The sequence below is a fragment of the Somniosus microcephalus genome, chromosome 4, assembly GCF_052327205.1.
Source record: "Somniosus microcephalus isolate GS21.2 chromosome 4, FLI_Smic_1.0, whole genome shotgun sequence".
Taxonomy (NCBI): domain Eukaryota; kingdom Metazoa; phylum Chordata; class Chondrichthyes; order Squaliformes; family Somniosidae; genus Somniosus; species Somniosus microcephalus.
The window spans coordinates 259,479,350-259,499,783 of NC_140990.1; the positions used below are offsets into that span (position 1 = coordinate 259,479,350).

Below are 20,434 nucleotides of genomic sequence, written 5' to 3' on the forward strand. Positions count from 1 at the left end.
AAATCAGAAGATATTGTGGGATGTGAGAAGGAGGTTAATGTATGACGATACTGACATCTTGTATTCTTTCAGCCCCGTCGCTGGCCAAGGGCTCAGCCATGCCCCTGCCAAGAATGGCCTGCACCATCTCCTCCAAGGGGGTGAGATGAGGCTAGGAATAGGAGATGCGCCTCGTGATTGGTGCAGATTGTTGGTAGGTGAGTGATTGGGGGTGGGGTCGTGCATTGAGCAGTATGAGGGGCTAGTGGTGCAGTTGGTAGGAGATGGCTTTTGAGGTCATAAAACTTCTTTGGGCACTGGAGCCAGGTCCTGGGGTAACACTGCTGGCAGTGATGACCTTGGTGATCTGGTCCCACATCCTTCTTTCTGGAGGGCCTCCGACCCCCTGTGGGTCAAGGACCTCTCTTCCAGTATTGACTCCCTGCACAAAGCTGGAGTGCTGCATCCAAGATTCTGGGTGCCCTTTCCCTGGGCTGTTGAGCCATTTGTGTTAGTGCTGAAGCACTTTTAGCATTTTTCATCAGCAGAAGGCAGCTCATCTTTAGGAGGTGCAGACTGCCTAGTGCTGAAGTACTTTTAATTTTTTTTATCTGCAGAAGGCAGCTCGCCTTTAAGAGGTGCAGACTGCCTTTATGTACAGTATCTGTATTCCCAGGTTAGGTTAAAATTACCCCCTTACCTTCCAATCAATAAATGGCCTCCTTATTCCTCCTACCAAAATGAACCACCTCACACTTTTCTACATTGAATTTCATTTGCTATTTATCCACCCACTCTGCAAGAAAAGAAGAAAGGAAATGCCTTCCATGCCCAAAATGTTGGACATGAGGGAGAAGCGGTGCTGCAAGATACCAGTCAGCCCAAGAGAGGAGGCAACAAATCATCTCCAAATGTTTTCAATAAATTATGCAGAAGAAACAAAATCTGTCACTTTGATCCTCTTCATTTATGCATTCAAGCTGCGACTAGATGAGGGAGAAAGGAATAGAAGGATAAACTGATTGGGTTAGATGAAGTAAGATGGGAGGAGGCTCGTGTGGAGCATAAACACCAGCATAGACCAGTTGGGGCAGATGGCCTGTTTCTGTGCTGTAAATTCTATGTAATCTATGTACATTGCCTCGGTATTACAATGATTCTCAAACACTGCTGAACCTTGTCTCATTCATGAGTAGTCCCTTTCACACTATCTCTCCATTTAAACATAGAAACATAGAAGATAGGAGCAGGAGTAGGCCAATTGGCCCCTCGAGCCTGCTCCGCCATTCAATGCGATCATGGCTGATCATCCAAATTCAGTACCCGGCCCCTGCTTTCTCCCCATATCCCTTGATTCCTTTAGCCTTAAGAAATATATCTAACTCCTTCTTGAATAGATTTAATGTATTGGCCTCTATTGCCTTCTGTGGTAGAGAATTCCACAGGTTCATCACTCTCTGCGTGAAGAAATTCCTCCTCATCCCTGTCCTAAATGGCCTACCCCTTATCCTTAGACTGTGACCCCTGGTTCTGGACTCCCCGACCATCAGGAACATCCTTCCTGCATCTAGTCTGTCCAGTCCTGTCAGAATTTTATAAGTTTCGATGAGATCCCCTCTCATTCTTCTAAACTCCAGCGAGTACAAGCCCAATCGACCCAATTTCTCCTCATACGTCATTCCTGCCATTCCAGGTATCAGCCTGGTGAATCTTCGCTGAACTCCTTCCATGGCAAGAACATCCTTCCTCAGATAAGGCGACCAAAACTGCACACAATACTCAAGATGTGGTCTCACCAAGGCCCTGTACAACAGCAGCAAGACATCCTTGTTCCTGTACTCAAACCCTCTCGCTACGAAGGCCAACATGCCATTTGCCTTCTTAACTGCCTGCTGCACCTGCATGCTTACCTTCAGTGACTGGTGCACAAGGACACCCAGGTCTCGTTGCACTTCCCCATCTCCCAATCTATTGCCATTCAGATAATAATCTGCCTTCCTGTTTTTGCCACCAAAGTGGATAACCTCACATTTATCCACGTTATATTGCATCTGCTATGCTTCTGCCCAATCACCCAACCTGTCCAAATCATCCTGTGGTTTCTCAGCATCCTCCTCACAGCACACACACCCACCCAGCTTTTTGTCGTCTGCAAATTTGGAGATATTACATCTAGTTCCCTTGTCTAGATCATTAATATATATTGTGAATAGCTGGGGTCCAAGGACCGATCCCTGCGGTACCCCACTAGTCACTGCCTGCCACTCGGAAAAAGACCCGTTTATTCCAAATCTTTGCTTTCTGTCTGCCAACCAGTTCTCTATCCAAGTCAATACCTTGCCCCCAATCCCATGTGCCTTAACTTTACACGCTAATTCCTTATGCGGAACCTTATCGAAAGCCTTCTGAAAGTCCAAATACACCACATCCACTGGTTCTTCCTTATCTATTTTACCAGTTACATCCTCAAAAAATTCCAGTAGATTAGTCAAGCACGATTTACCTTTTGTAAATCCATGTTGACTTTGTCCGATCCTGTCACTGTTTTCCAAGTGCTCTGCTATTACATCTTTTATAATGGACTCTAGCATTTTCCCCACTACCGATGTCAGGCTTACCGGTCTGTAATTCCCCGTTTTTTCTCTACCACCTTTTTTGAATAGTGGGGTAACATTAGCTACCTTCCAATCCATGGGTACTGTTCCAGATTCCATCGAACGTTGGAAGATGATCAGCAATGCATCTACTATTTCTAGGGCCACTTCCTTAAGTACCCTAGGATGTAGATTATCAGGTCCTGTGGATTTTTCGGCCTTCAATCCCATCAATTTCCCTAACACCATTTCCCTACAAATACTTATTTCTTTCAGATCCTCCCTTTCATCAGACCCTATGTTCCCCGACATCTCTGCGGGGTTATTTGTGTCCTCCTTTGTGAAGACAGAACCAAAATATGTATTTAATTGGTCTGCCATTTCTTTGTTCCCCATTATAAATTCCCCTGATTCTGACTGCAAGGGACCTACGCTTGACTTCACCAATCTTTTTCTCTTCACATATCTATAAAAGCTTTTACAGTCAGTTTTTATGTTCCCTGCAACCTTACTCTCGTATACTATTTTCCCTTTCTTAATTAATCCCTTTGTCCCCCTTTGTTGAATCCTAAACTGCTCCCAATCCTCAGGTTTACTGCTGTTTCTGGCCAATTTATATGTCCTCTCCTTGGATCTTATGGTATCCCTAATTTCCCTTGTTAGCCACGGTTGAGTCACCTTTTTTGTTTTATTTTTATGCCAAACTGGGATGAACAAATTCTGTAGTTCATCCATACGGTCTTTGAATGTTTGCCATTGCGTATCTACCGTCAACCCTTTGAGTGACATTCCCGAATCAATCCTACCCAACTCGCGCCTCAGACTATCGTAGTTTCCTTTATTTAAATTCAGGACCCTAGTCTCTGAGTCAACTACTTCATTCTCCATCTTAATGAAGAATTCGATCATATTATGATCGCTCCAACCCAAGGGGCCTCGTACAACAAGATTGCTAATTAATCCTTTCTCGTTACATAATACCCAGTCTAAGATGGCCTGATCTCTGGTTGGTTCCTTGACATATTGGTCCAGGAAACCATCCCGTAAACACTCCAGGAATTCCTCCTCCACAGTATTGTTACTAATTTGGTTAGCCCAATCTATATGTAGATTAAAGTCACCCTTGATGACTGCTGTGCCCTTATTGCACGCTTCTCTAATTTCTCTTTTAATGCCATCCCCAACCTCCGCATTACTGTTTGGAGGTCTGTATACCACTCCCACTAATGTTTTCTGCCCCTTGGTATTTCTCAGTTGTACCCATACAGATTCCACATCATCAGAGCTAATATCCTTCCTTACAATTGTTAATCCCTTCTTTTACCAGCAATGCTACCCCACCTCCCTTTCCTTTTTGCCTATCTTTCCTGAATATTGAATACCCCTGGATGTTGAGTTCCCAGCCTTGGCCACCCTGGAGCCATGTTTCCGTAGTCCCAATCAAATCATATTCGTTTACCTCTATTTGCGCAGCTAATTCATCCACCTTATTATGAATGCTCCTCACATTAAGACACAAAGCCTTCAACTTGTTTTTTTAATGCTCTTAGACCTATTAGAATTATTATTTACTGTGGCCATGTTTGATTTAAACCATTGATTTCTCTGACTGCCACTTTTGTTTTTCTCCTTCCTATCTTTTGCTTTTATCCTTGTTTCCCTTTCCTCTGTCCCCCTGCTCAGGTTCCCAACCCCCTGCCATTTTAGTTTAAACCCTTCCCCAGAGCACTAGCAAACACTCCCCCTAGGACATCGGTCCTGGCCCTGCCCAGGTGCAAACCGTCCGGTTTGAACTGGTCCCACCTCCCCCAGAACCGGTTCCAATGTCCCAGGAATTTGAATCCCTCCCCCTCGCACCATTCCTCTAGCCACGTATTCATCTGAAATATCCTTCTATTTCTACTCTGACTAGCACATGGCACTGGTAGCAATCCTGAGATTACTACCTTTGAGGTCCTACTTTTTAATTTACCTCCTAACTCCCTATATTCAGCTTTTAGGACCTCATCCTGTTTTTTACCTATATCGTTGGTACCTATATGCACCACGACAACTGGCTGTTCACCCTCCCCTTCCAAGATGTTCTGCAGCCGCTCTGAGACATCCTTGACCCTTACACCAGGGAGGCAACACACCATCCCGGAGTCTCGTTTGCGGCCGCAGAAACGCCTATCTATTCCCCTTACAATAGAATCCCCTATTACTATAGCTCTACCCCACTTTTTCCTCCCGTCCTGTGCAGCAGAGCCACCCCTGGTGCCAGGAATTTGGCTGCTGCTGCCTTCCTCTGATAAGCCATCCCCCCCAACAGTACTCAAAGTGGTGTATCTGTTTGAGAGGGGGATGTCCACAGGGGATCCCTGCACTACCTGCCTGTGCCTAGCACTCTGTCTGTTGGTCACCCGTTCCCTTTCTGCCTGTCAAACCTTTGCCTGCGGTGTGACCAACTGATCAAACGTGATATCCATGATGTCCTCAGCCTCGCGAATGGTCCAGTATGTATCGAATCGCAGCTCCAGCGCCGCAGTGCGGTCTGCCAGTAGCTGCAGCTGGACACACTTCCTGCACACATAGTTGTCAGGGACGCAGGAAGTGTCCCTGAGTTCCCACATAGTGCAGGAGGAGCATACCACGGCACCAGGCTGTCCTGCCATGACTTACCCTTTAATTAATTGCAATTAAATTAAATCAAATCGATCCCACCAATTACACTACAGTTAAATGATATATTTAAGGGCCCTCGTTTACAAACAGTCCCCGCTACACCACAGAGACTTTAGAAACTATAAACCACAGAGTTAAAGTTTAAAAAGAGAGAATCACTTACCTGCTTTCTGGTGACGTCACACTTCGATTACTTTTTACTTCTCTCCCTCTTTAGACCTTTAGACCATAAAGTTGCATACATCCAAAAATTAGATTCTTCACTCAAAGTGACAATAAAATTTCCAGGTTACTTCAAAATGTTATACGTTTAACTTCAACATTCTCCGGCACAGGTACGATGGGCCAATGGCCTGCTTCAGTGCTGTATGATTCTATGTCCACTCAGCGAACACCACTGTGTCTACCCCATGTGCCCACTATTTTACCAACTCAAAATCATAATCTATGTGATTCTCTGGCAGTAAATAGTTTGAGAGGTGGGTGGCTGAGTCATATCTACTGAATGTCTGAAGACCGAGATGACATTCTTCTCATTGAAGCTGCTGTTCCTGAAGGACCCATTTCTGGCTTAATCTCTCTTGTTTTTACAAGGTTGGCAGGGGTCTGGCATAAAGTTCTCCCATGCATTGGCATCAGAAGGGGTCTAAATGATAGTACATCAGCGTTACCTTCCTGAGAGATAGAAACGTTTGTACCACTCCTTGCAACCCACTGGTGCTGGGCACTAGCCAAGTTGAGCTAAGGGCCACTGTGTGAATAGACTGAATAGTCCTGAAATCCCTCCGCTGTGGTGCTGTTAAGGGTGTGATGCAAGGAATCAAATAAAGCAGTTATAGCTGCCACTCCAGAAACCACAACTGCCCTTAGAATCCCCTCCTGACACCTTGTTGTCGCAGACGTCTCCTGGACAGCCATACTCTTCAGGATGGACCGTGTGGCTTGGCATACCTCCTGCATAGTGTTGCAGATACAAGTAGTGGACTCTCCCAAGTTATCCACCAGCTCCACCCCATGTGTGGAAACGACTTCCACAGCCTGGATATGTGGTCGATGCTCCCTCTTGAAAACTAGGTCCCTAAGATTCAGGTCCTCAAGCTCTTCAGCTGGAGCAATTGTTTGCTCCTTTTGGGATTTAAAAAAAAATGTTTATGGGATCTGGGCATCACTTGCAAGGCCATCTTTTATTGCCCATTTCTAATTGCCTTTGAGAAGGTGCTAGTGAGCCGCCTTCTTGAACTGCTGCAGTCTGTGTGGTGAAGGTACTCCCACAGTGCTGTTCGGTAGAGAGTTCCAGGATTTTGATCCAGCGACGATGAAGGATCGGCAATATACTTCTAAATCAGGATGGTGTGTGACTTGGAGGGAAATTTGGAGGTGGTGGCGCCTGCTGCCCTTGTGGAAGAGGTCGCGTGTTTGGGAGGTGCTGCCGGAGAAGCCTTGGCGAGTTGCTGCAGTGCATCTTGTACATGGTACACACTGCAGCCATGGTATGCCGGCGGTGGAGGGAGTGAATGTTAAAGGTGGTGGATGGGGTGCCAATCAAGATGGTGTCGAGCTTCTTGAGTGTTGTTGGGAGGTGCACTCATCCAGGCAAGTGGAGAGTATTCCACCACACTCCTTACTTGTGCATTGTAGATGGTGAATAGGCTTTGGGGAGTCAGGAGGTGAGACACTCACCGCAGAATACCTAGCCTCTGACCTGCTTTTGTTGCCACAGTATTTATGTCCATTTAGGTTTCTGGCCAATGGTGATCCCCAGGATGTTGATGGTGGAGGATTCGGCAATGGTAATGCGGTTGAATGTCAAGGGGCAGTGGTTAGACTATTGCTTGTTGGAGATAGTCATTGCCTGGCACTTCTGTGGCGCGAATGTTACTTGCCACTTATCAGCCCAAGCCTGAACGTCGTCCAGGTCTTGTTGCATGCGGGCATGGACTGCTTCCTAATCTGAGGAGTTGTGAATGGCACTGAACACTGCAGTCATCAGCGAACATCCCCATTTCTGTCCTTATGTTGGAGGGAAATTCATTGATGAAGCAGCTGAAGATGGTTGGGCCTAGGACACTGCCCTGAGGAACTCCTGCAGCGATGTCCTGGGGCTGTGATGATTGACCTTCAACCACCACAACCATCTTCCTTTGTGCTAGGTATGACTCCAGCCAGTGGAGTGTTTTCCCCTGATTCCCATTGACTTCAGTTTTACTAGGGCTCCTTGATGCCACACTCGGTCAAATGCTGCCTTGATGTCAAGGGCAGTCACTTTCACCTCACCTCTGGAATTCAGCTCCTTTGTCCATGTTTGGACTAAGGCTGTAATGAGGTTGGGAGCTGAGTAGTCTTGGTGGAACCCAAACTGGGCATCAGTGAGCAGGTTATTGGTGAGTAAGTGCCGCTTGATAGCACTGTCGATGACATTATCCATCACTTTGCTGATGATTGAGAGTAGACTGATGGGGCGATAATTGGCTGGATTGGATTTGTCCTGCTTTTTGTGGACAGGACATACATGAGCAGTTTTCCACATTGATGGATGCCAGTGTTGTAGCTGTACTGGAACGGCTTGGCTAGAGGTGCGACTAGTTCTGGAGCACAAGTCTTCAGCATGATAGCTGAGATGTTGTCAGGGCCCATTGCCTTTGCTGTATCCAGTGTGCACAGCCATTTCTTGATATCAAGTGGAGTGAATCGAATTGGCTGAAGACTGGCTTCTGTGATGGTGGGGACCTCAGGAGTAGGCCGATATGGATCTTCCACTCAGCAGTTCTGGCTGAAGATGGTTGCAAACGCTTCAGCCTTGTCTTTTGCACTCACGTTCTGGGCTCCACCATCATTAAGAATGCGGATATTCATGGACCCTCCTCCCGTTAGTTGTTTAATTGTCCACCACCATTCACGACTAGATGTGGCAGGACTGCATAGCTTTGATCTGATCCGTTGGTTGTGGGATCGCTTAGCCCTGTCTATAACATGCTGCTTCTGCTTTGTAACATGCATGTAGTCCTATGTTGCAGCTTCCCCAGGTTGGGACCTCATTTTTAGGTACGCCTGGTGCTGCTCCTGGCATGCTCTTCTACACTCCTTATTGAACCAGGGTTGATCCCCTGGCTTGATGGTAATGGTAGAGTGAGGGATATGCCGGGCCATGAGGTTACAGATTGTGGTGGAATATAATTCTGCTGCTGCTGATGGCCCACAGCGCCTCATGGATGCCCAGTTTTGAGCTGCTAGATTGTTCTGAATCTATCCCATTTAGCACGGTGGTAGTGCCACACAACATGACGGAGGGTGTCCTCAGTGTGAAGATGGGACTTCGTCTCCACAATGACTGTGCGGTAGTCACTGCTACCGATACTGTCATGGACAGATGCATCTGTGACAGGTAGATAGGTGAGGACGAGGCCAAGTAGGTTTTTCCCTCGTGTTGGTTCTCTCACCACCTGTCGCAGGCCCAGACTGGCAGCTATGTCCTTCAGGACTCGGCCAGCTCGGTCAGTAGTGGTTCTACCAAACCACTCTTTGTGATGGACATTGAAGTCCCCCACCCAGAGTGCATTCTGTGCCCTTGCTACTCTCAGTATTTCTTCCAAGTGGTGTTCAACATGGAGGAGTACTGATTCATCAGCTGAGGGAGGGCGGTAGGTGGTAATCAGCAGGAGGTGTCCTTGCCCATGCTTGACCTGAATCCATGAGACTTCATGGGGCCCAGAGTCAATGTTGAGGACTCTCAGGGCTACTCCTTCCCGACTGTATACCACTGGGCCGCCACCCCTGATGTGTCTGTCCTGCCGGTGGGACAGGACATACCCAGGGATGGTGATGGAGGAGTTTGGGACATTGGCTGAAAGGTGTGATTCTGTGAGTATGACTGTGTCAGGCTGTTGCTTGACTATTCAGTGGGACAGCTCTCCCAATTTTGGCACAAGTCCCCAGATGTTGGTGAGGAGGACTTTGCAAGGTCGACTGGGCTGGGTGTGCCTTTGCTGTGTCCGTAGCCGGTGCCGAGGTCAATGCCGGCTGGTTCATCCCATTTCATTCTTATTATTGCGTTTCGTAGCGGTTTGTTACAACTGTGTGGCTTGCTAGGCCATTTCAGAGGCCAGTTAACAGTCAACCACATTGCTGTGGGTCTGAAGTCACATATAGGCCAGACCAGGTACGGGCGGCAGATTTCCTTACCTAAAGGACATTAGTGAACCAGATGGGTTTTTATGACAATCATTTACGTTTCAAGGTTGCCATTACTGATGCTCGCTTTTTATTCCAGATTTTTATTTTAATTAACTGAATTTAAATTCCCCAGCTGCCGTGTTGGGATTTGAACTCATGTCTCTGGATCATTAGTCCAGGCATCTGGATTACTCTGAATTGCTATACAGTGACCCTGCTGGAAATGCACTTGTGTGAATGTTGGATGATGATAGGATCAGGTTCAGTTGTGAACCTCCCTAACATTGTCAAGTAGTCTTCAAGCACCCATGGTCAAGGCTTACTTATTAACAACAGTCAAATCTGTGGAACCATAGCATAACAAAGAGTCAATGATTTCAGGAAAGAAGAAGAGAAAATTGGTAAGAAAAGCGAAACCGCACCTAAACTTAAAGGCACTGCCTGGTGTAAGCTTGCTAATTTAGCTTATTTTGGCCAAGACTGCAGTTAGTGTGCTTCAACTGGTCCCAATTCTTGTGTACTAGGAAGGGGAGAAATTGACCAGGGTTCTGGATCACGATCCAGTTTCATCTGCTGGAAGATATACATGTGTGATGAGCAACAGATCAGGCTTGACTGTGATGCCAACCACAATCAAATAGTCTTTTAGATTTCTGTAGTAAAATTACATCTAGTGCAGTATGGCATTCACAGAAGGATATTAAGTTTGTGGCATAGTTACAATTGGTTTACAAAGGAATGATTTTGCAGTTGATTACAACAAAATTGTCCTGAATTTTACATCTGTATTCCTAAGGGCAGATATTCATTTTATACTGTATTGCCAGAAGGATAGATTTTTATTTGTTTTGTATTTCCTGAAGCCTCTTAATTCAGCCAAAAGTTATGATTTTATCCAAGTCAGTTGCTTTTCATTATAATTATATTAAAGTTCAAGGGCTAGATTTTCAGTTGCTTGCGCCAGCAGTTAGCGCCTTAAGAGAAGTGATTTTCGGGCGCTATTCGTGTAGCGCCCGGGCGCAGCGCAGTTTGCGCCCCGCCCCAAATTAAGTTGGCCGTTAGCGCCGGCGCAAAGTTTAGCGGCCGCCCAGATGCGCGCGCAGAAAATGACGTCACATCCTCGTGCAACGCCCTTTGGCCGCCCCGATTCCAAACTTCAGTCGGACCGCCCCATTGTGCGGCTGGCGTCCAGAGCGTTTGTAAAATGGAACGCAACACACCCTGGGGAGCGCAAATTAAAGGGCACTCCTCCTGCACTATAAACGGCAGTCTGCATGTGTTGTGTGGAAGGATCCAGTGTGTTGTTGTGAACGGTGTATTTATGTTTCCGGCCACCACCACCTCCTCCTCCTCCTCCTCCTCCTCCTCCTCCTCCTCCTCTTCCTCTTCCTCCTCCTCCTCCGAAAAAAACACATGCACCCTTCCCCTTTAAGAGCTCACTGGCACCAGAGTGTCTGCCGTGCGCTGCGCCCGAGCTCGGGCGCTGCGCTCTGCACCGCCGGCTTAGCGCCTAAAGATAGTAGTGGAACGCCTCTTTTAGCGCTCCACCAACCTCTTAGGGCGAAGCCACTGAATTTCCGGCAACGGGGCGCTACTTTGGGGCGGGCGCTAACTTCGGGCGGGCGCTAAGGTTAGCGCCCCAAAACTGTCTATACTGAAAATCTAGCCCCAAGTGTCTGAGTTAACGTTTCTGATTAAAGTATTGAATAATATATAGAGGCTCTCATCCATTATTAACTCCAGATGCAGCAAAGAACAAAAGTTTCAGAGGTTTCCACATCTGTCTTTCAGTATAAATCTCATCTAATTGTGTTTTTTGAAGTAGCAGAAACTTAGGCTTAATTGGTTCTGGTACTAAAGTTAAATGTCAATCGCACATAATCTATACTTAATATTAATGGGGGATAACAATGCAAAAGAACAATTGCTTTTCTAAAATATTTAACAAATAGCACCATAGAATCATAGAACCATAGAAAGTTACAGCACGGAAGGAGGCCATTTCGGCCCATCGTGTCTGCGCCGGCCAACAAAGAGCTATCCAGCCTAATCCCACTTCCCAGCTCCTGGTCCATAGCCCTGCAGGTTACTGCATCCCAAGTGCACATCCAAGTACTTTTTAAATGTGGTTAGGGTTTCTGACTCTACCACCCTTTCAGGCAGTGAGTTCCAGATCCCCACCACCCTCTGGGTGAAGAAATTTCCCCTCAAATCCCCTCTAAACCTTCCACCAATTACTTTAAATCTGTGCCCCCTGGTTTTTGACTCCTCTTCTAAGGGAAATAGGTCCTTTCTGTCCACTTTATCCATGCCCCTCATAATTTTATACACTTCAATAAGGTCTCGCCTCCTCTGTTCCAAGGGAAATGAACCCAGCCTATCCAGTCTTTCCTCATAGCTAAGATTCTCTACTCCCAGCAACATCCTTGTAAATCTCCTCTGCACCCTCTCTAATGCAATCACATCTTTCCTGTAATGTGGTGACCAGAACTGCACGCAGTACTCTAGCTGAGGCCTAACTAGTGTGTTATACAGTTGAAGCATAACCCCCCCTGCTCTTGTATTCTCTGCCATGGCTAATAAAGGTAAGCATTCCATATGCCTTCTTAACCACCTTATCTACCTGGCCTGCTACCTTCAGGGATCTGTGGACATGCACTCCAAGGTCCCTTTGTTACTCTACACTACACCATTTAACACTTTTATTTAAATGCTTTACTTCAGAGTTTTGTCAGATCTCAATGTTATATTGTATATTTGAAAGAACTCTACGCCGATAATGTGGTTATTTCTACAGAAAAGAATGGATAGAATGTTATATAGGGAGGTTTGTGGGCTGGGCGCCTTTGTTTGTGCACTTGATGCTGTACAACCCCGATAGGTTTAGTAACTGAATAGGAATCTCGCAAAAAACTGCTGGATGTATAAATGCATTTTTATGAGAGCTTCCACTGGTTTTGCGATTAGACTTGCGGATAAACATTGTCAATTAAATATATTCAAGAAGGAGTTAGATATATTTCTTAAGGCTAAGGAGATCAAGGGATATGGGGTGAAGGCAGGGACAGGGTACTGAGTTTGGATGATCAGCCATGATCACATTGAATGGCGGAGCAGGCTCGAGGGGCTGAATGGCCTACTCCTGCTCCTATCTTCTATCTTTCTAATTCCAATACTTCATTAAATCACTCTGTAATTTATCCATCTACCTATCTATATCTATAATATATATATTTAAAAAATCTTATTTCAGCATGGATTTCCCATCTACACCACTTGACTTTCTGTTGTCACATTTTTGTTGCACTTTTTGTTTCCTGAGTGGTGTTGTGGCTGCACCCATCTAAATGTGTGGTGCTTATTCCCTCATGCTCCTGACTTGAGCCTTGTACGTGATAAAGACACATTGATTGGTCAGGAGTGTGAGCCACTTGTTGCAAATTACTCTACCTCCTCCCTGCTCTTGTAGCCACTCTATTGAAATGGCAGGTCCACTTAAGCTTCTGATCGTGTTGACTCCTCTGAGATGTTGATGTTAGGTGACTTGGCAGTGTTGGTGCCATTTAAGGGTAGATGGTTGGGCCTTGTTTTGCTCCATTATAGTTGTGAATTACATAATATTACATAGTATTTACAGCACAGAAACCTGCCATTCGGCCCAACAAATCTATGCCGGTGTTTATGCTCCACACTAACCTCCTCTCACCCTTCTTCATCTAACCCCATCAATATATCCTTCTATTCTTTTCTCCCTCATGTGTTTATCTAGCTTCCCCTTAAATGGATCTATAATAGTTGCCTCAACTACTCCTTGGAGCTGAACACTCTAAAATTATCAGCGAATAGCCCCACTTTGACCTTATGATGGAGGGAAAATTGTTGATAAAGAAGCTAAAGATGGTTGGACCAGGCACTCTGCCCAAAGGATCGATAGCCTGTGTCTTCAATGATTGGCCACGCACAAAGACAACTATCTTCCTTTGCATCAGATATGACCTAAGTTTTGTTAGGGCTTCATGCCATACTCAGTTGAATGCTGCCTTGATGATGAGGCTAGTTTCTTTCACCTCTCCCCTGGCATTCATCTCTTGCATCCATGTTTGGATCAAAACTGTGATGTGGTCAGGAGCCGAGTGGTTCTGTCAGAGCTTAAATTGACCAATTATGTAGCAAAAGGAAACTGGAGAAGTGGTGGTGCATATGGATTTTCAGAAGGAGTTTCATGAGGTATTTCACCAGATGCTTTGTTACAGAAGTTCAGATGTATGGTAGAAGGGGAAATGTAACAGCACAGTTAGAAAGTTGGTTGAGGGCCAGGAAGCAAAGAGGTAGGTTTCATGGGTGTTGCTGTGATTGGGGAACTATTAGAAGCAATCAGTGCTGTGCACACCTTTGTTCTTAGTCTAAATAGATGATTTGAACTTGAGCATAGGGAGCATGATGTCGAACCAAAGTAAGGGGTTTGACAAACAGTGAGGAGGACTATAAAAGATATTAAGGAATACATTGACAAGTTAGTGGGATCAGACAGGTGGCAAATACAGTTTGATGCGGAGACATGTCAAGTAATACATTTTAGGAGAAAAAACAACAAATAGGATGTGGTAAACCACTGTTTGTATTCCACTGTGTACATGCCTGGACATGCCTCGGCTGACTCCTCCCACAAGTCCTAGTATAAAGGTGACTGCTCCCCAGCCCCCTTTGTATTCTGGACCGGTCGACCACTCGAGGCAGACCTTCATTCTTTTGTTAATAAAAGCCTTTAGTTACTCTCTTAACTCTCAGTCTTTTATGAGTAATTGATAGCGCATCAATTTTATTAACAAAATTTTATAATGGAGAAGATCCTCACACCAGCATGCCTGGACTTAGATCATCGGGAGGCGGACTCATCCACCAAGTTTACTCACTGGCTTAAGTGTTTCGAAAAATTCCTGACCGCCTCCGCAGCAATCAAATCGGACGAGGACAAACTGGATGTCCTGACCTCCAAAGTGAACCACCGAGTGTACTCGGTCATCCAAGACGCGACCTCGTACGCGGACGCTATCAAGCTCCTCAAGGACCAGTACACGCGCCCAGTGAACGAAGTGTACGCCAGGCACCTTCTGGGGAGTCGTAAACAACAACCTGGGGAATCGACCGTGGAATACCTTCAGGCACTGTCTGTGCTTGGCCGGGCCTGTGGTTGTAAGGATGTAAAGGCCGCCGTGTACACAGAGGAACTTATCCGGGACGCTTTTGTAGCGGGCCACAGATCCAATTACACCCGACAGCGACTGTTGGAGCAGAGTGACCTCGACCTCAACAAGGCCTCTGAACTCGCACTATCACTGGATGCAGCCTACCGGGGCATGGATGCCTACTCCTCTGCACCGTGGACGCCGCGGGGAATGACAGCCTGGGACACGGTAGGACCGCCTCATAGCGCCGTGCCACCCCAGCCACACCCCAGCAACGGCCCAACTACCGCAGCAGTGTCCCAAGGCCAGACAGCAGTGCCCCAAGGCTAGAAATGCTACTTCTGTGGCCAGGCAAAACACCCCAGAGCGCGCTGCCCCAGCGAAAAACGCGATCTGCTTGGGCTGCGGGAAGAAGGGACACTACGCTAACGTCTGCAGGGCCAAAGCCACCCCGAACCCCAGCAGCGCCGCGTGTGGGCCATGCGGGCCGCCATCTTGGGCCTCCCCGGCCATGTGCGAACCACCGGTACAGCAGCCATTTTGGACGCCTCCAGCCACATGGGGATCATGGACGCCGCCATCTTGGACGACAGCCGGAACGCAGCAGGCCCCCAACACCGCCTCATCTGATACCCGCAGCGACACACCGACCCCTACGCTGGCATCCGTTACACTGGACCAAGCGAGACCGCACCAGCTGGCCAGCTCCACAATGGACATTAAGGTAAATGGCCACGATACAATCTGCCTTTTTGACTCTGGGAGCACGGAGAGCTTCATCCACCCCGACACGGTGCGGCGTTGCTCTCTCCCAGCCCTGCCTGCGCACCAGCGGATTTCTATGGCCTCCGAGTCCCAGTCGGCGGACATCGGCGGCTACTGCGTAGTGACACTCGTAGTAGACGGGACCGTGTACGATCATTTTAAACTTCTGGTCCTGCCCGACCTCTGCGCTGCCGTCCTGCTGGGGTTAGATTTTCAGTGCCACCTTAAAAGTGTTACAATGGCGTACGGTGGACCCCTACCCCCACTCACAGTCCGCAGCCAGCAGCTCCCAAATTGCCCGCCGCGCACCAGGTGCAACCTCTCCACACTCAGAGTCACCCCCCCCCCACTGTTTGCTAACCTCACCCCCGACTGTAAGCCCATCGCCACAAAGAGCAGGCGATACAGTGCCGGGGACAGGGTTTTCATTAAAACCGAAGTGGAGCGGCTCCTGAAGGAAGGGATTATTGAGGGCAGCACCAGCCCCTGGTGAGCCCAGGTTGTGGTCGTTAAGACCGGCGAGAAGCAGTGCCTGGTCATCGACTACAGCCAGACAATAAATCGCTACACCCTGCTGGACGCCTACCCACTCCCCCGCATAGCTGATATGGTCAACCAGATAGCGCAGTACCGCGTCTTCTCGACCATTGACCTGAAATCAGCGTACCACCAGCTCCCTATCCGCCCTGAGGACCGCCAGTATACTGCCTTTGAGGCAAACGGCCGCCTCTATCACTTCCTTAGGGTTCCCTTTGGCGTCACCAACGGGGTCTCCGTCTTCCAAAGGGAGATGGACCGGATGGTAGATCAAAATGCGTTGCAGGCCACTTTCCCATATCTGGACAATGTGACCATCTGCGGCCGTGACTTGCAGGACCATGACGCAAACCTCGAAAAATTCCTCCGCACCGCCCAACTCCTGAACCTGACATATAACAAGGAGAAGTGCATATTCCGCACAAACCGCCTCGCCATCCTTGGCTGTGTTGTGGAACACGGAGTCATCGGCTCCGACCCCGACCGGATGCGTCCCCTTATGGAACTCCCACTGCCTCAAGGCCCTGAAGAGGTGCCTAGGGTTTTTCTCCTATTATGCCCAGTGGGTCCCCTACTATGCGGACAAGGCCCATCCGCTGATCAAGTCCACCTCTTTTCCCTTGACGGCAGAGGCCCGCTTAGCCTTCCACCGTATCAAGGAAGACATTGCCAAAGCCACCATGCACGCAGTGGACGAATCCATCCCCTTCCAGGTGGAAAGCGACGCGTCCGACTTTGCCCTGGCCGCTACCCTCAATCAGGCGGGGAGACCCGTGGCCTTCTTTTCACGAACCCTCCAAGGCCCAGAGACCAGACACTCCACTGTTGAGAAGGAGGCCCAGGCGATTGTGGAGGCTGTGCGTCATTGGAGGCACTACCTGGCCGGAAAACGATTTACCCTGCTCACTGACCAACGTTCAGTTGCTTTCATGTTTAACAACAAGCAGAGGGGCAAAATCAAAAATGACAAGATCTTGAGGTGGAGAATCGAACTTTCCACCTACAATTACGAGATCTTGTACCGGCCCGGGAAGCTCAATGAACCCCCGGATGCGCTACCGCGTGGCACCTGCGCCAGCGCGCAGATCGATAGACTGCGGGCCCTCCACAATGACCTCTGCCACCCGGGGGTCACCAGGTTCTTCCACTTCATCAAGGCCCGCAACCTGCCTTACTCTATTGAGGAGGTCAGGACCATGACCAGGAACTGCCAAGTCTGCGCTGAGTGCAAACCGCACTTTTATAGACCAGACAGGGCCCACCTGATAAAAGCCACTCGCCCCTTCGAGCGCCTGAGCATTGATTTTAAAGGGCCTCTCCCCTCCTCCGACCGCAATGTGTACTTCCTCAATATTATTGATGAGTACTCCCATTTCCCGTTCGCCATCCCCTGCCCGGACATGACCAGTGCCACGGTCATTAAATGTCTGAACGACCTCTTCACCCTGTTCGGTTTCCCCAGCTATATCCATAGCGACCGGGGCTCATCGTTTATGAGCGACAAACTCCGTCAGTACCTGCTAACTAGGGGTATTGCCACAAGCAGGACCACCAGTTACAACCCCCGGGGGAACAGACAGGTGGAAAGAGAAAATGCGACAGTTTGGAAGGCCGCCCTGCTAGCCTTAAAGTCTAGGGGCCTTCCAACCTCCCGCTGGCAGGATGTGCTCCCCGATGCGCTCCACTCTATTCGGTCACTGCTCTGCACTGCCACTAACGCCACCCCTCATGAGAAAATGTTTGTCTTCCCAAGGAAGTCCACATCGGGGACATCGCTACCGCCATGGCTGACGTCCCCAGGGCCGGTCCTACTGAGAAGGCACGTGAGGACCCATAAAACGGACCCCCTGGTCGAGAGGGTCGACCTCCTCCACGCCAACCCCCAGTATGCTTACATTGCATACCCGGACGGGCGGGAGGACACAGTCTCCATAAGAGACCTTGCACCCTCGGGGGCCGCAGTAACCCACTACTCACTACCACCCCCCCCCCCCCCCCCCCACGATCCGATATCCAGCCCCAGCAGACGGCAGGCCTGGGCCCAGCGACCCGCTCGACACCTACGAGGACGACACGCCTGTGCCACAGCCTATGCGGGACTCGACGCCGGAAGCTCCACTACCCCTGCCATCGCCACGCCGATCACAGCGGCAGACAAGACCTCCGGAGAGACTCCAATACGCTAACTTTTAATACACTTCACCCCGCCGGACTCAATTTTAAGCAAGGGGTGAATGTGGTAAACCATTGTTTGTATTCCACTGTGTACATGCCTGGACATGCCTCGGCTGACTCCTCCCACAAGTCCTAGTATAAAGGTGACTGCTCCCCAGCCCCCTTTGTATTCTGGACCGGTCGACCACTCGAGGCAGACCTTCATTCTTTTGTTAATAAAAGCCTTTAGTTACTCTCTTAACTCTCAGTCTTTTATGAGTAATTGATAGCGCATCATAGGATTATACATTTCGTGAAATAATTGAACGGTGTGGATGAACAAATAAACTTAGTGGTTCATGTTAGGGTCTCATCCACCATAACTTTGGGGGTTTCCACAGCTCTTCTACTGAAGTTATGATGGATGAACGAGAGAACCCTCGCAGAAATTCACCCACATAGTTCCGTGAAAGTATGAATGCAGGTAAATGAAGCCAAATGAATGGCCAATAGAAGCTTGGGTTTTATAAATAGGGGCATAGAGTACAAGAGTAAAGTTGTAACGTTAAATTTGCACGAGGCAATGATTATGCTAGTTAGAGTACACCCCATATAGCATGGACATTAAAGCACAGAGGGTGTACAGTGATACTAAGGGCAGGAAAATAGATAAGAGGAGAGATTTAAAATACTGGGAGTGTTGCAACTGAAGCAGATAAGTCTTTGAGGAGGGTTAATTGAGGTTTTGTTTTTAATAATTTGTTTTTAATAAATAGGGAGCTGGAGATGAGAGATCCTCAATTTAAAATTAGCAGGAAGAGAGTGAGGAGACATGTTAGGACAATATTTCTTTACAAAGAAGGTTGTTGGAGCATGTAATGTTTTGACATAGGGAATGGTTGAAGCAGCAAACATTGCATTTTTTAAGCAATAATTGGATAAGTATTTGAAGCAGAGGAAGATACATGTTATGGGGCAGAGCGGGACAGTTGGATTAGTTTTGGATTACTGTAGCAAAGGGCCCGAACCGACACGATGGTCCGAATGGCACTTTCTATGCTTTAAACTTCTATGGTTCTAACACAAAAATAGATAATATACTGTGCATACTAATTGGATATTACTAACGGTAGGTATTGCCAAGCTTCGTTGAAATAAAAAAGATATAAAGCAGTCAAGAGTAGAATAAAAGCCAAACGGCTCATGGGTTGGTGATAACAAAGCATGTTTATCCAACCAACAGGTTGATCACATGGAAAAACTATTAATTATAGCCTTGTGATCATTTTATTTAGGAAAAACTATATGAAGCAATTCTCAGTGACCAACAAGCTTCTTTGGAGCTCCTAATCTTCCTCAATTTGCAGGCTTTTAAAGACCAATTTTGGCATTTATATATAAATTCTTGATTCACCTCATTTTCTCTCCTGCTTTTCTCAATCTTGGTGGCGTCCTGTGCTATGAGCCTTAATCTTTCACCCTGTTTTCTCAATTTAAAAATAAAGCTGGAGTGCATATTTTGCATACACATGGAATATAAGTTGTAATAGTGAAAATCTGTTCAAAGCGCAGTAACCTTTATAATGTGCTACAGTATATAATAACTGTGCATTGTTTCTATTGACAGAGAAGCCATATAAATCCCTTTATCAAACACTTCTTGCTATAATGCATTTTATTTAGGATTTGCTAGAATACGTTGCAGCTCTCACTTTCAAACTAGAAACTTTTTTTTGGCAAAGGGAGTAAGAAAAGTAAGAATTTATCATTTAATGAATTTTTTATGAATCCATAGGTGCTGCTCAAAATAAACTATTTTCATTTTGAACTATTCTTCAGACTTTTTTGTTGTTGAGTAAATTGGTTTTGACACTCTTCTCTGCAGATTTTCTGAAGAAACCTTTAGAGAATTATGTTAAGAATTTACAAGTTCCAGTGAAGATTATTAGGATGGAACAACGATCCGGATTGATTCGTGCCAGGCTCCGTGGTGCAGCTGCTTCAAAGGGCCAGGTCATTACTTTTCTAGATGCACACTGTGAATGCACTGTCGGCTGGCTCGAGCCCCTACTGGCGAGAATAAAAGAAAACAGGTATATTGTGCTGATGTCACCATTAGAAAAGAATAATACATCTGCCACATGTGTTTTTTTTTAAACTACCTTTTTGAATTCTATTTAGTTTCAAAACAATTCTGTGCCCAATCTCAGTTATTGTCCCACAGGTCAGAAAAGTATATTTTGTTTCTACAAAGACATAAGGTATCCGGTGTGCTTGCAAGTATAGAATATTATCAGGTCCTGATATGGGCTTGCTGAAGCATCATGTTTAAGCTGAGAATAAATTGAGTTACTTCAGTTACAAAGAATCATTTTCTAAGATTAC

The 20,434-nt window shown here is 47.1% G+C and overlaps 1 protein-coding gene across 3 annotated transcripts in view; it reads left to right on the forward strand.

Moving 5' to 3' along the window:
* galnt13 (polypeptide N-acetylgalactosaminyltransferase 13) overlaps positions 1-20,434 on the forward strand; it is a 685,563-nt gene that overhangs the window by 404,726 nt on the left and 260,403 nt on the right. For all 3 annotated transcript variants that reach the window (XM_085986310.1, XM_085986311.1, XM_085986312.1), the window contains exon 5: positions 19,935-20,142. In XM_085986310.1, coding sequence (XP_085842436.1) covers positions 19,935-20,142 — 208 coding nt within the window. The remainder of the gene's footprint in view (positions 1-19,934; positions 20,143-20,434) is intronic.